Source organism: Ascaphus truei, chromosome 16, assembly GCF_040206685.1.
Source record: "Ascaphus truei isolate aAscTru1 chromosome 16, aAscTru1.hap1, whole genome shotgun sequence".
In the NCBI taxonomy this organism is placed as follows: Eukaryota; Metazoa; Chordata; class Amphibia; order Anura; family Ascaphidae; genus Ascaphus; species Ascaphus truei.
This window is the reverse complement of record NC_134498.1, coordinates 39,772,335-39,785,825: the sequence shown is the minus strand read 5'-3', so window position 1 is coordinate 39,785,825 and position 13,491 is coordinate 39,772,335. Positions and strand designations below refer to the sequence as shown.

The 13,491-nt window shown below is 41.3% G+C and overlaps 1 protein-coding gene across 3 annotated transcripts; it reads left to right on the top strand.

Annotated features, from left to right (window-relative positions):
• Positions 1 to 2,083: 2,083 nt before the first annotated feature.
• On the top strand, positions 2,084 to 10,080 carry SLITRK4 (SLIT and NTRK like family member 4). Of its 3 annotated transcripts, XM_075573259.1 has the most exons (3): positions 2,084 to 2,189; positions 2,699 to 3,445; positions 4,212 to 10,080. In XM_075573259.1, the coding sequence occupies exon 3, from the start codon at positions 4,258 to 4,260 to the stop codon at positions 6,766 to 6,768; it is 2,511 nt and encodes an 836-aa protein (XP_075429374.1). In that variant the 5' UTR covers positions 2,084 to 2,189; positions 2,699 to 3,445; positions 4,212 to 4,257; the 3' UTR covers positions 6,769 to 10,080. The 3 variants fall into 3 exon arrangements, with proteins under 3 accessions (XP_075429374.1, XP_075429375.1, XP_075429376.1); XM_075573260.1 differs by lacking the exon at positions 2,699 to 3,445 and having other exon boundaries at positions 2,094 to 2,189; XM_075573261.1 differs by lacking the exon at positions 2,084 to 2,189 and having other exon boundaries at positions 3,287 to 3,394.
• The last annotated feature ends 3,411 nt before the right edge of the window (positions 10,081 to 13,491 follow it).

The following is a 13,491-nucleotide window of genomic DNA, read 5'->3' as shown; positions in this document are numbered from 1 at the left end:
TATTTTAAGCTACTTTTTGTTTCTTGTTATATGTGTGTGTGTGTGTGTGTGTGTGTGTGTGTGTGTGTTTCCCTGTGTGCAGAACAAATTAGGTGTGTGTGTGTGTGTGTGTATGTGCTGGCTGACTCACTGACACTTTGGGGCTCCATTTTTGCAGAAAAGTACCTTGTGTTTTGTCCTTTATATAAAACAGCTTCTACAGTAATTCAACCTACGTCGGTGATATCTTACAATGCTTTGCACTGTTGGTTTGCTTACTGCAGAATTTATCTGCAAAGTAGTTCTTCTTATATCCCTGCTCTGAACTAATTGGTATAAACTGATGTAAAATATGTAGAACCAAATTGAGACATACTGCAATGGCTTTATCGTTATTATCCAAAGTTCAAATCTCAGTATAAATATCTGTGTGCAAATGAAAACCCTCTCACAAAGGACAGTAAATGAAACTGGTTACAACAGAAGCAAATAAATAAGTGGATAGCATAACTAATGGGTAACAACAATGGTCCCTTTTGCCAGAACTATAATATTGTTTACAGTACTGTATATTATTGTATTGTCTGTGAATTTATGCTTCTCTTCATAAATGTGGGCTGGTGGTAACTGGTGTTATCTAGTTAGCAACAAAATAGCAGTTACTGTTCCATTACAATGTATTGCACTATAGAGAGAAAATATATTCCATTACATTAGAATGTAAAAAGGATATACACCACTTTACATTGCATCACAGCAAGACTATTTGAATCCATGCAGAATCTTGATGCAGTTAAAGAACATACTCAATCTTTAATCATTCTATTTTTCATTGGATGCACAGCTGGTGAACAGAACCCACTGTACTGTAATATCTTTTTTTTTTTACCTGCAAACTAAGAAGTGGGTATCACATTAGGTTTCAACTTCATCTAAAAAATAAATACAAAATAGCAGTGATCTACTCTTCTGTAATGCCATTATCATCAAGCAAATAACGTCATTGTAAGGCTATAATAATGCACTGAGCACAATTAGAAATTATTAGATATATTCCCTGTTTTTATATGTGTCATGCTATCTGCGTACAACTTAATACGATGTGTACTATTTAAGTCATGCCTGGACATATGTACCCTTGATAACGTAAGGCATCTTAATATTCTAGTTAAATCCCAGTTTACTAATTGATATGCAGTCGATTTAAGTTTCATTGCTTTGATTTTCATTACCCCAGTCGAAGGAGATCATGTATCATTGATGTGATAGTGTAGTCGTGTGAAATCAACGCGTTTTGCACTTATCTACTGTATGTTCCAGCTGCAGGGACCTAAGGCAAGCTAAAACCCACAACAAAAAGATCTTTACAAGCCTAGCAGGTCCACAATTTATATTTTGCAGGCTCACAGGTTCATTCCTCTACACTTAACAGCATTACTCCGAGTATAAACTAATGTAAGATGCCATGTTTTGATGCAGATTAATTCTTTGCAGGGTGATATGGCAAACTCTAGCCTTTAGATTTCTACATCAAAAGCCTCCTGTACCTCTACCCATATGTGTCATCTAGAAAAGCCACAGCAAGGTGTACAGTATCTCAGTATAAATATCTAGATCTACAGAGCATCACCCACACAGTGCTTTCAAAAACACCCAAATACCTTTACCCACCACTGTTCTACACATAGCATCACTGGAGGCTAAATAAGCAAGCTGATCCCCAAACACCTGCCTGGCCAAGCACAGCAGGGGGGAGGTCCAGTCGAGCTCTGCTCCCTGATCCCGATAAACTCAGCAGCAACATGACATCAATAATGATTGATCTGAACACTCTTTCTTGATCTAGTGGATCTGTGGAGGTGTCTTTAGAGGAGGGATTGCAGCTCACTCACTACAGACCTCTGCTTGCATTGCATGATTCATACATCTTTGCAGCTCATCCCCTTAACTGGATTCCCACATTAACTACAGTTGTATGTGTGCCTCTGTTTATTTATTCACCGAGATCGATTGATGCGCGTTTGAGTGAACTGGTGTGTGCTTGATTGTGTGTGTGTGATTGTGTGTGTACTGTATGTGTGTGTGGGGAGGGGGGAGAGGGAGAGGGGGGGTGAGAGAGGCAGAGAGAGAGCTGAGACTGGAGTCCAGATCTCTTAGAGACAATCGCAGAAAATGCAGAACATTTTCTTACATGGATCCGGATTTTAAAGGTAAGTGCATAGACCTTAAAACAAATATCCTCCTTATTGCTTCAGTGTGTCTATGATTTAGAAGAAGGGGAGACGCCGAGGGATTTAAATCCTTCCTCACCATCATTAAACAAGGTGATCGCCTCCTTTGCAAGTCGGATTTCCCCAGCCAGGCAGAATCCAGCATTTCCATCAAGTGGATTTTTCATCAAATATGTGGACTAATTACTGATTTAATTATCTTTCTTTGCTGGATCGATGGAGATTGGGGAATTAGAATAATCTCCCTATATTGTAAGGGAAATCGAAGCGTGCCTTGGCATCTCTCGCAGAATAAAGGGACTTTCTAGACATGCCAGGAGGCTGGGCTGTTGTTGAGTCCATTTGGGGATGCAAAGATTTAGAAAGAGATTTATAAAAAAAAAAAGCTAAAATAATTCAATGTATCTTATGCTCAGAGGGGTTGTTGTATGTTACTGCTATCTTTCTAAATCCATGACTTCAAAATGGCATTTCTTGTCTGTATCTAGAAGCTGAAGGGTTACTCCATGGATTCTCTTTGTGACTGATCACAGTGGAGAAGAGATCTGTCCTCCATCTGCAGGGTGCGAGACCGGGCAGCAAATGATCCCCCTCCACCCTCCCCCCTAAAAACCAGACACAAGTCCAGCAGCAGCAGCAGCAGCTCTCTGACTGGAGAGACCCTCTCTGTCCCTGAGCCTGACACTCACAAACAAGCAGCATCCTCCGGAAACCCCTTTCACTGCCAGGCGATAGCTCATTCTCACCCTAGGGTCTCCCTTGTGCTGCCCAGAGACCCTCTCCTGTAATCCTATCCCATCACAGGCAGAGGACCCTCCTCTGCAGCCCAGGCACAGGAGGGGGACCCTTCAGGAATCTGCTAAGCTATATCTGCCCTCAGTGTGCTAAACCCTCTAGCAGACACAAGGAGCCCAATAAACTTACCCCCCATGCTACCTGGGGAACGCAGAAGGGACACAAGCGGAGAGGAGGAGAGGACCCCATCCTGAGCTGTATCTTCTCAGCCTCTCATTGCTCAGACAGGGAAGGACCCCTCCCGCATCCAGGCTGCATTTGATCTTCTGGGGAACCCTTTCTGGCAGCCACTGCCCATCACCCGGAGTCTGCAGGAGGTATCTGATTGAGGGCAGGAGAACACCCAAGCAGCAGCAGGAGAAGGGAGCATGCTGCGGCAAAGCATTGCGGTACTAATCAGTACTCTCGCAAACCTCCAACATGTGCCACTGATACTATAGGTACTGTTGTTGTCTGTGACAGTGACCCCAGCGGTATTTCCCTGTGCTCTTTTCTGTGGCGGCTCTGCCTCTGTCCTTTCCCAGTATAGATTCCCTGTTCCATACATACAGTGTAGGGGATGGGGGCAGCACATGTGTGTATGTGATCGCAGAGGCACAGCAGGGGGGTAGATCCGTTATCCAGATGGAAAGATTGGGTCTGGGGGGTTGTATGGGGAGAGATGAGCTTTAGTGTAAAAGGCTTGGGGTTCATTGCAACAGATGTATATTCACAGCTTACTTGGGATGTGCAGATGCAGGAGGAAATGTAGGCGAGGATATGAAATAGACTATTTTGTTAAAGTATGACATGCACTTGCTTACTTGCTTAGAGATTTGAATATATATTTATATGTGTGTGTGTGTGTGTGTGTGTGTGTGTGTGTGTGTGTGTGTGTGTGTGTGTGTGTGTGTGTGTGTGTGTGTTATATATACATATATATGTGTGTATACATATATATCTCAAGAAAGCAAAAGTACCCCCACACACACAATTGTAGATGAGAGCACAATATCTATAGCTAAGATTGCGTGTGTGTGTGTGTGTGTGTGTGTGTGTGTGTGTGTGTGTGTGTGTGTGTATGTGTGTATACTCTGTATGTGTGCGTGTGTGTGTTTATATATATATATCCATCCTACTAATGCAAGTATGGAACTGTGACATCCTGCTGTACCCGTGCAATGTAATTAAGACTGAGACAGTATCTCCCTTTTCTGTTTTGTTCAGATCTCTTTTCTCCAGAAACTTGAGCGTGTGTTGTGACTGCGAGAAGATGTTTCTTTGGCTTTTCCTGTTTCTCTCCACCCCGATTTCCTCCACAAACCCTGACTCGGAGCTGTCCTTGGAGATTTGCAATGTCTGCTCTTGCCTGTCAGTGGAAAATGTGCTCTACGTGAACTGTGAGAAGGTGGCAGTGTACAGACCGAATCAGCTGAACCCCCCTCTGTCCAATTTCTATCATCTCAACTTTCAAAACAACCTACTGATCATCCTGTATCCCAACACCTTCCTGAATTTTACACATGCTGTGTCCCTGCAGTTGGGCAACAATAAGTTGCAGAATATTGAGGGAGGAGCTTTCCAGGGGCTCAGTGCATTGAAACAGTTGCACTTGAACAACAATGAATTAAGGATCCTGCGAGCTGACACTTTCCTTGGCATTGAGAACTTGGAGTATCTCCAGGCTGACTACAATTTAATCAAGTATATTGAGCGAGGAGCCTTCAATAAGCTGCACAGGCTGAAAGTTCTCATTCTTAATGACAATCTGATTTCTTCCCTTCCTGATAATATTTTTAGATTTGCCTCCCTGACTCATTTGGACATCAGAGGGAATAGGATTCAGAAGATCCCATACATAGGTGTCCTGGAGCACATTGGGAGAGTGGTAGAGTTGCAGCTGGAAGACAACCCTTGGAACTGCACATGCGATTTGTTGCCCCTGAAAGCTTGGCTGGAAAACATGCCATATAATATCTACATTGGAGAAGCTATCTGTGAGACACCAAGCGATCTGTATGGAAGACTATTAAAGGAGACAAATAAGCAAGAATTGTGCTCTATGGGCACTGGCAGTGATTTTGATGTGCGGATTCTGCCCCCATCCATAGAGTCTACTTTCACCACGCCAGGGGGGCACACTGCCCAGACATCACTGCATCGGTTGGTCACCAAGCCCCCCAAAACAACCAATCCTTCCAAGAACTCTGGAATAGTATCTGGAAAATCTGTCTCCAACCACAGTCTCAGCCAGATAGTATCCTTTCAAACCAGGATACCACCTCTTTCTCCTTGCCCATCACCTTGCGCTTGCAAAATCCATCCTTCTGATTTCGGATTAAGTGTAAACTGCCAGGAAAGGAACATCGAGTCAATGGCTGAACTTGCCCCTAAACCTTTAAATGCAAAGAAGCTGCATGTCAACGGCAATTACATCAAGCAGGTGGAACATACAGACTTTATTGAGTTTGAAGGACTGGATTTGCTCCACTTAGGCAGCAATCAGCTGACAATTATTCAGGGGAACGTATTCTGCAATCTTACAAATCTAAGGAGGTTGTATCTCAATGGAAATCAAATTGAGCGTCTCAGTCCTGAAATCTTTACTGGTTTACACAATCTACAATATCTTTACCTGGAATACAATATGATAAGGGAAATTCTGGGAGGGACTTTTGACTCCATGCCAAATCTCCAGCTGCTTTACCTACATAACAATCTTCTGAGAAGTCTGCCAGCTTACATTTTTGCTGACGTGTCACTGGCCAGACTCAACATAAGGAACAACCATTTCATGTATCTACCTGTAAGTGGCGTGCTTGACCAGTTGAGATCACTAACGCAGATTGATCTAGAAGGGAATCCATGGGACTGCACTTGTGACTTAGTGGCACTGAAGCTGTGGCTGGAGAAGCTGGCTGAAGGGATTGTCATGAAAGAAGTCAAATGTGAGACACCAGTTCAGTTTGCAAACATTGAACTGAGATCCCTGAAAAATGAAATTCTATGTCCCAAGCTGATAAATAAGCCACCAATCCATTATACAAGCCCTATCCCTGCAGTTATTTTCACCACCCCATTGGGTCCTATTAAAAGCCCACCAGGTGGTCCTGTACCTTTATCTATTCTAATCCTAAGTATTTTAGTAGTACTTATTTTAACTGTGTTTGTTGCCTTTTGCCTTCTTGTGTTTGTCTTAAGACGCACCAAAAAGCCAAATGTAAAGCATGAAGGAATTGGGAACCAAGAGTGCAATTCTATGCAGCTGCAACTAAGGAAGCATGATCAAAAAGCACTGAAGATGGATGGGATATCTGCTGAAACCTTCTTTCCACAAACTATTGAACAGATGAGTAAGAGTCACGCTTGTGGTATGAAGGACTCTGAAGCTGGATTCCAATTCTCGGATTTCCAAGGGCAAAAGGTGATTCTAAGAAACATAACCGAGAAGGAGAGGGAGCTATTGCATGGGGATTCAAGAAAGAGACTTAGCACAATTGAGGAACTGGATGAATTTTTTCCAGGCCGAGACTCAAATTTATTTATCCAGAATTTTTTAGAAAGTAAAAAAGAATACAACAGCATAGGAGTCAGTGGCTTTGAAATACATTACCCTGAAAAGCTACAAGACAAGAAAAGCAAGAAATCCTTAATAGGTGGAAATCACAGTAAAATTGTAGTGGAGCAGAGAAAGAGTGAATATTTTGAACTCAAAGCAAAGCTTCAAGGCACACCTGATTATTTACAAGTCCTTGAAGAACAAACAGCATTGAGCAAAATGTAGGACCTGCAATGTAAACCCTACTATGGATAATTATTCAATGATGAAAGTGCCTTTTGTAAACTTTTAACTTCCAAATATTATATATAGGCATAGATGCAGGTGATTCTAAGAGTGTCCAATTTCTTATGGGTGCATATGTTTGAGCATATGTTGAAGACTTTCCTTTCCAGGAATTACTTCATAAAATGTCTACTTTGTGGAGCTCTCTAGGATTTCACCAGACACTATTGCCAAAGGGATACTTTATATCATGATAAACATAATTAACCTCAATCAAAGAGGCATCTACTGTATATTTTCTACCCAAATGCAAAACTTTTATCTCCATATGATTGGTTATTCCAACAAGAACACTGGTACCAGTGTTTGTATCACCACTGAGGTCTTCTCCTCCCAAATGGATAAAGCCGGTGGAAATGTGAGATTTATTGTATAGGTCTAAACATTGTTTTAAAGGTTACCAGATAAGTCAAAAGCATGCAAAGAGAGACAAGTTTATGTAAATTGGTAACATGTATGACCTTTATATAGCAACAAGAGGAAATATAATGTTAAAATGTGCAAATGCAGTATACCATGCTTTACAATCCTATGAAATAAATTCAGTCACTTGAACAAAACTTGTCTACACAAAAAAATGAATATATATCATGTTTATTTAACAAGATACCTTTTCTGCAAAGCAAAATGTGAATCAAGTTAAGTTAAGATAAGATACAATTAATGATCAGTACTTGCAATCAAAAAGGTTGCACTGATTTTCCAGATGCTTGCTATGTGAGCGGAGTATAAAGTATTTTTTTAAATATAATTCATATATATGAAATACTTTGTATACTAAATAGAAATATATGTACTCCTTAATATGTATTTAAATGCCTGACTTGTTTTCGTGGTCACAACACATTCATCTTTAAAGATAAAACATTCAAATATACCAAACTGATACAGGAAATTATGTGTATAAAAAAATATCTTGATTTAATGTGATCAGGTAAAATAAAAGTTGTTCAGATACATTTCTTGTGAATTCTAGAAAATGATGTTTTTATTTCTATTTTGTTTCAAATTGTTATTAGAGTTAGTAATAGTTTATTTTATTTTATATTTTGGACAATTGTCATTTATCAATAGTTGTTCTGATTTATAAAGTGCAGGGGTTGTACTCCTTAGTGGCTGGAATATTTACAGAAGAGTAATTGAGCAACAAAATCTTGACAGTTTTGAAACAAATTATTGATGTACTACTAATATGTACTGCACAGTACTGTACATGCTACATAAAGCAAAATCAAAAAACAAGACTTAAACAATACTCAAAGTAATTCTGTTTAAAATGTTCAGTAGTTCTAGGTACAGTATGGCTCCATAATAGCATCATCAATATGGAAAAATGTATGGCTCTGTATAAGATATTCTGCTTCCTTGTGCGTTAATTATGATAAACAAATACAGAAAAAGGTGTTAAGTGTAGTAATATATTTTAATTAATAGGCGTATTGCATCTGTTCTGACTTTTTAAATGGCCAGCCCAACCTATAATGAAGGCGAACCAATGACAGCATCAAGTTAAATAGTTAACTTAAATGTAAATGGTTGTATAAGCATTTTTTTTTTAAATTGTACTTTTAATATTTCCATGGTCAGCAAATGGTTTACAATGTTTGGCAAATAATCTTAACACTAAACATTATAAAGTCACTAGCATTGTTCGCTTAGTGTTAGTTTTTGAATTACAAAGTAATTATGGTACCATCATTTGTCAAACAGATATACAGAAGTATCTCATAGGCTTCATTACAGTGTTCCTAACAATTACTAATTTATACTAATTTTCCGAAGACAGAAATACTGTAAGTAAGACGTTACTTTAAGAGCGATTTACTCTTTCTTACTGTAGGAAGCCAATTGCTAGAATAAGTTATAACAAATGTTTTCTTGAACCACTAGGTTGAACTGCACCCTGCAGATGTTTGCCCTTAGAGTAAGGCCATGAACAAATAATTGACAAGGTGCTATAAATATAATTATTAGACATATCTGTGACTCAAAATGATTTAGAGAATGCCGTATCCTACCATACTACACTGAAAGTGATATACAGATGTAGCAAGCCTTACTGTCTCTGGGTCCGCAGCTGCAAAAGCTTAAAGCCACATTTCCGGAGATGGCGCTGCTGCGACATCACTGCAGGTTGGGGGCAGTCCATATTTCTGGATTAGACCCCCACCCCCTCCAGCAGTGATAATCGACACCACAGGGGGAAGTCATGGTGCAGTCCCATCTGTAAACTATAGCTCCGAAGCAAACTAGCACCCGTTCGTATGCATGTACAGTAAGGGTAGTTTAGATGGTACAGATGTATGAAGACTCACTGTCTCCGGCGCCATGGTACGAGAAGCAGAAGTCTGCGGTGCCGGAGACAGTGTCTGCCGTGATCCCGCTGCAGCAGGTCCATGATTCCTAATGGGATGCCCCCACAGTGTTAATCTAACAGCCCCAAAGACAGTTCGCTTAGCTCAGGGGTTTAGTTCTCAAGATCCCCAACAGATCAGGTTTTCAGGATACCCCTGCTTAAAAATAGATGGCTCAATCAGTCCCTGCTTCAGCACAGGTGGTTCAATCAGTCCCTGCGTCAGCACAGGTGGCTCAATCAGTTCCTGCTTCAGCACAAGTGGCTCAGTCTTTGACCGAGTCACTGATTGAGCCACCTGTGCTGAAGCAGGGATATCTGAAAACCTGACCTCTTGGGGGGCTCTTAAGGACTGGGGTTGAGAACCCCCGGCTTAGCTAAACCTTTACTTGAAAAATATTCCAGGTACACTGACTCCAGAGAAACATAAAACTGAAGGATAATGTTATGTCACGATTGCAACTTCAAAAATGATTTTAAAACTTCCGCAGATGTATACATGTTATCATAAAAGAAAGCAAAATGTGTGAAATATACGTGGTATCCCAGCAATGTATCCATAAGCAGTAAATGGATCCGGCAAACCAACTGACATTTTGCATTTATATTTCTAGAATTAGTACATTTCTCTCATTTTACAAACCTTACAAAATGTTCGGCCGTGTTGAAGATGATTTAAATTAATTGATTATTCTGAATTCTTATTTTTCATAATAATTAGGACGGTGCAAAGTGAAAGTGTGAACATACTATTCCATATATTAATATAAGGCAATGCATTTAGATAGAATGGTGGTATTAAAATAATATATTTTGCATGATTTGTACAATAATATTGTATGAAATGAGCACAGTAAGGTTTTTTTTCTTTTCTTTTTTTGTTGCATCCAAAGATATAGAAAGGAAATATAAAGTAACAAGAATGTATTTATAATTAATATATTTTGAAATAAAGAATAGAAAACAAATGGCATCTGGCCCTGATTAACCGTTCTCATATCTACAGCGAGCAATGATAAATGGGGAGTTCTATGTACAGTACTAATCAGGCTGTTTCAAATGAGAACAGCAAGATAGTGGCAAGACATGCATGAGAAGTGAGAAGGATGGACTGCACTGTAATTACTTTGCTTGTGTCTGTAGCAATATAAGACTTATGTTTATAATACAGGCGTGGTTCACTCCTGTCCTCAAGGGCCACTAGCAGGTCAGGTTTTAAGGCTATCCCTGCTTCAGCAAAGGTGGCTCAATCAGTGACACAGTCAAAGACTGAGCCACTGTTTGGACCACCTGTGCTGAAGCTGGGATATCCTTAAAACCTGACCTGTTGGTGGCCCTTGAGGACTGGAGTTGGACACCCCTGTTATAATATAATATTGTTAACCAAGTGATTTACCTTTTATTCAGATCTCTAACCAAAAAAGTTTGTACTAGTTCAGACTTGGGTGCACGCTGACGCAAGAAGAGGGAATGCTTTTGATTAGGAATTTATTGCACTAAATTATAATATATGCCTCAGGTTCAGGTAACCCCGCCCCATACAGGCCCAGTGCAAGTGTATTAGGTGCCCTAGGCAAACCTCAAGTCTGGCGCCCCCCACAATGAACTTTTGAAAATAAAAAATCTATCTGCCATGATGCCCCGTAGACTGAAAAATGTAAATGTTGTACCCAAAATTTTTTCTAACGTTGTGTGATGTATACAGCAAGGCCCCACTAATACGGCGGGTTCCGTTCTGAGGACCCGCTGTAAAGCGAAAATCGCCGGAAAGTGGAACCGGCGATTTTCGTTAGGTGCGCATGCGCAGACCGGCAATGCGCCATTCTACGCATGTGCGACAGAAGGAAACCCCTCCATTCCACGCATGCGCGACCCCTGGCCGGCCCGTTCTGCGCATGCGCGACATGGCGGCGATATGCGGCGACATAAACCCCCTTCTCGGCACCGCCGTATCGCCGAAAAGCAGAGCACCGAGAAGCGGGGCCCTGCTGTATATCGCGAGTTGTTACACAAAGTTCAACTAACTACCCCTGCCCCAATTTACAGAACCAGGGCAAAACAATCCTGTAATTTTAAATGTATTTGTGAATATTTTTTATGCTGGTGGGACTTGCTAAGCCCCGCCACAATCCCCTCTTCCTCACATACTCCCCTCCTATCTCCCCCCACACACCCCTCTCTCCCTCACACATACTCCCCCCTTTCCCCCTCACACATACTCCCCTCTCTCCCTAAAACACACTTCCTCCTTTCTCCCTCACACACACTCCTTCCTCTCCCCCTTTTTATCTCTCCCCCACCCTCCTCTTGTTCTCTCCCATTCACTCACCCTCGCACCCCTCTCATTCTCTCCCTCATTCCTCTCTCATTCTCACTGCCCTTTCTTTAATTCTCTGTCTCCCCCTTTATCACTCTCACCCCCCCCTCCTATTTCATTCTCCCCCCACTTCCTTTCTCATTATTTCTCCCCAATCCTCTCTCATTCTCTCGCTACCCCCTCCCCTCCTTGTTCATTCTTCCCTCCCTCGTTCCTCCCTCTCAGTCCCTTCCTGGCTCTGGAGTCCAGTGATGGAGGTCCTTCCCGGTGTCGGCAGATACAGGAAGTCTTCACTGACTTATACGTCGGGCCCCTGGTGCTGGCTCCACCCCCACCATCCTCTGTCACCGCCCTCTGCTTCCTCCTTCACTACTGCCTCTGCCTCCTCCATCCTCCTCTTCCATTTTAAGCTACCAGGCAGCAATATTTGCTGTGTTCCAAAATGTGCCGCTCTATTTTGCCTAATGGTTAATTCGGTCGAGGAATTCCCACTACAATTTTTTTTTTTACCTATCCCCCATGTTAGGATTGCGTTAATTTCAGCTCCAGGCACTGTTCCCACGATATACACCTGGGAAGGTATCACTGCAGCCGTCCCCTCAAGGGGAAACAGGATGGCATTTTAAATCACCAGCATCACTCATGCCAATAGGAGGCTGCACATGTAATCTGCTGTGGCTTCCTATTGGCCCATGTGACGAGGGAGATTTAAATATGCAGAAGAGCCAGCGCTACCGCTCCCGATATATATCTGGAGAACAAGGGGGTCCCGAAGGTGAAACGAATGTGGTTCAGCTGCTGAGACCCCCTGATTCCCACCCATGTTGCAAAACGGAGAACACAAACAGAAAAATATCAAACATTCAACGTAAGTAGAATTTATGCAATGTGTGTATGCACAGACTGGTAGGTGAATAGCATGTGTGCGCTTTCTATCTCAAAAATGTCTTACTGTTCAATACATTATATATCACTTCAAATATTTATAGCGCAATCGTCCAATTTTCCAGGTATTTTTTTTATTTTTTAAATGAAGCCTTTTTCGGTTAGGGGGAGTTATAGAATGTCTCTAAACTTTATTTGACTCTGTAATTTCACACAAGTTTAAAAATTTGAATTTGAACATGGACAAAAAATGTGCCCATCTAATCTCAATTATTGTAAATCTCCTTTTCTAGAACCCTTTTATAGAGGGTGGCCAACCAGTCTTCAAGAGCCACAAACAGGTCAGGTTTTCAGGCGACCCCTGCTTCAGCACAGGTGGCTAATCGTGGCTCAGTCATTGCCTTTTTTTTATTTGTAACCCCCCTTTATTTTTACAGAATAGGAACCGATCGGTCTCTGAGCTCCAGAGAAACCCCCCACCAAAACATTATTTACCGGTTTTAAATCTCCCTCCACCCAAACTCAGGCCAATAGTTAGCTGCTAAATCATCAGTGGCAGATTCCTCTTTGATTGCCAGTTTACGTAAACCCCTGAAAAGGAAAGACCAGTAACTTCACTGGTAAACATGTTGAGAACCAGCAGGGTCATCGGAGCTGAAAATATTGTGGTCCAGCTTTGGAAGACCAACCCGTTCTCATGTTGTAATAAAAAAGGGGGGTGACTTAGGCAGGATTGCTGATGTAAGGTTTGATAGGCTTTCATATCACAGTACTTGATGCCGGTTCGCAGAAGGTTTTTATGCTAAGATTAGGAAAACACTTCTTTTGTAGGGTTCCAAATTACTAGAGTGGTTTGCTGAGCACACACAGAAGTACATTTGAAGTAAGTATGTTCAATATCAGCAAAGTATCATTCACAATTTTCTTACTAATCAAAAACATCCATCAGCAACAGCAGCGTCCCAAAATATTTATCGCTTTTTTTTTGGCATACAGAAATGGGCTGCACTACGAGTACGAAAGTATGTACTAAAAAAAATAAATGTCTGTGCGACCAAAAAAAGGAGAAAGTGTGCCAAAATCGTTTAACTTGGTGTAAACCCTAAAT

Bases quoted from the DNA above. Each gene is read 5' to 3' on its own strand.
- SLITRK4 (XM_075573259.1), top strand. From the start codon at position 4,258: ATGTTTCTTTGGCTTTTCCTGTTTCTCTCCACCCCGATTTCCTCCACA.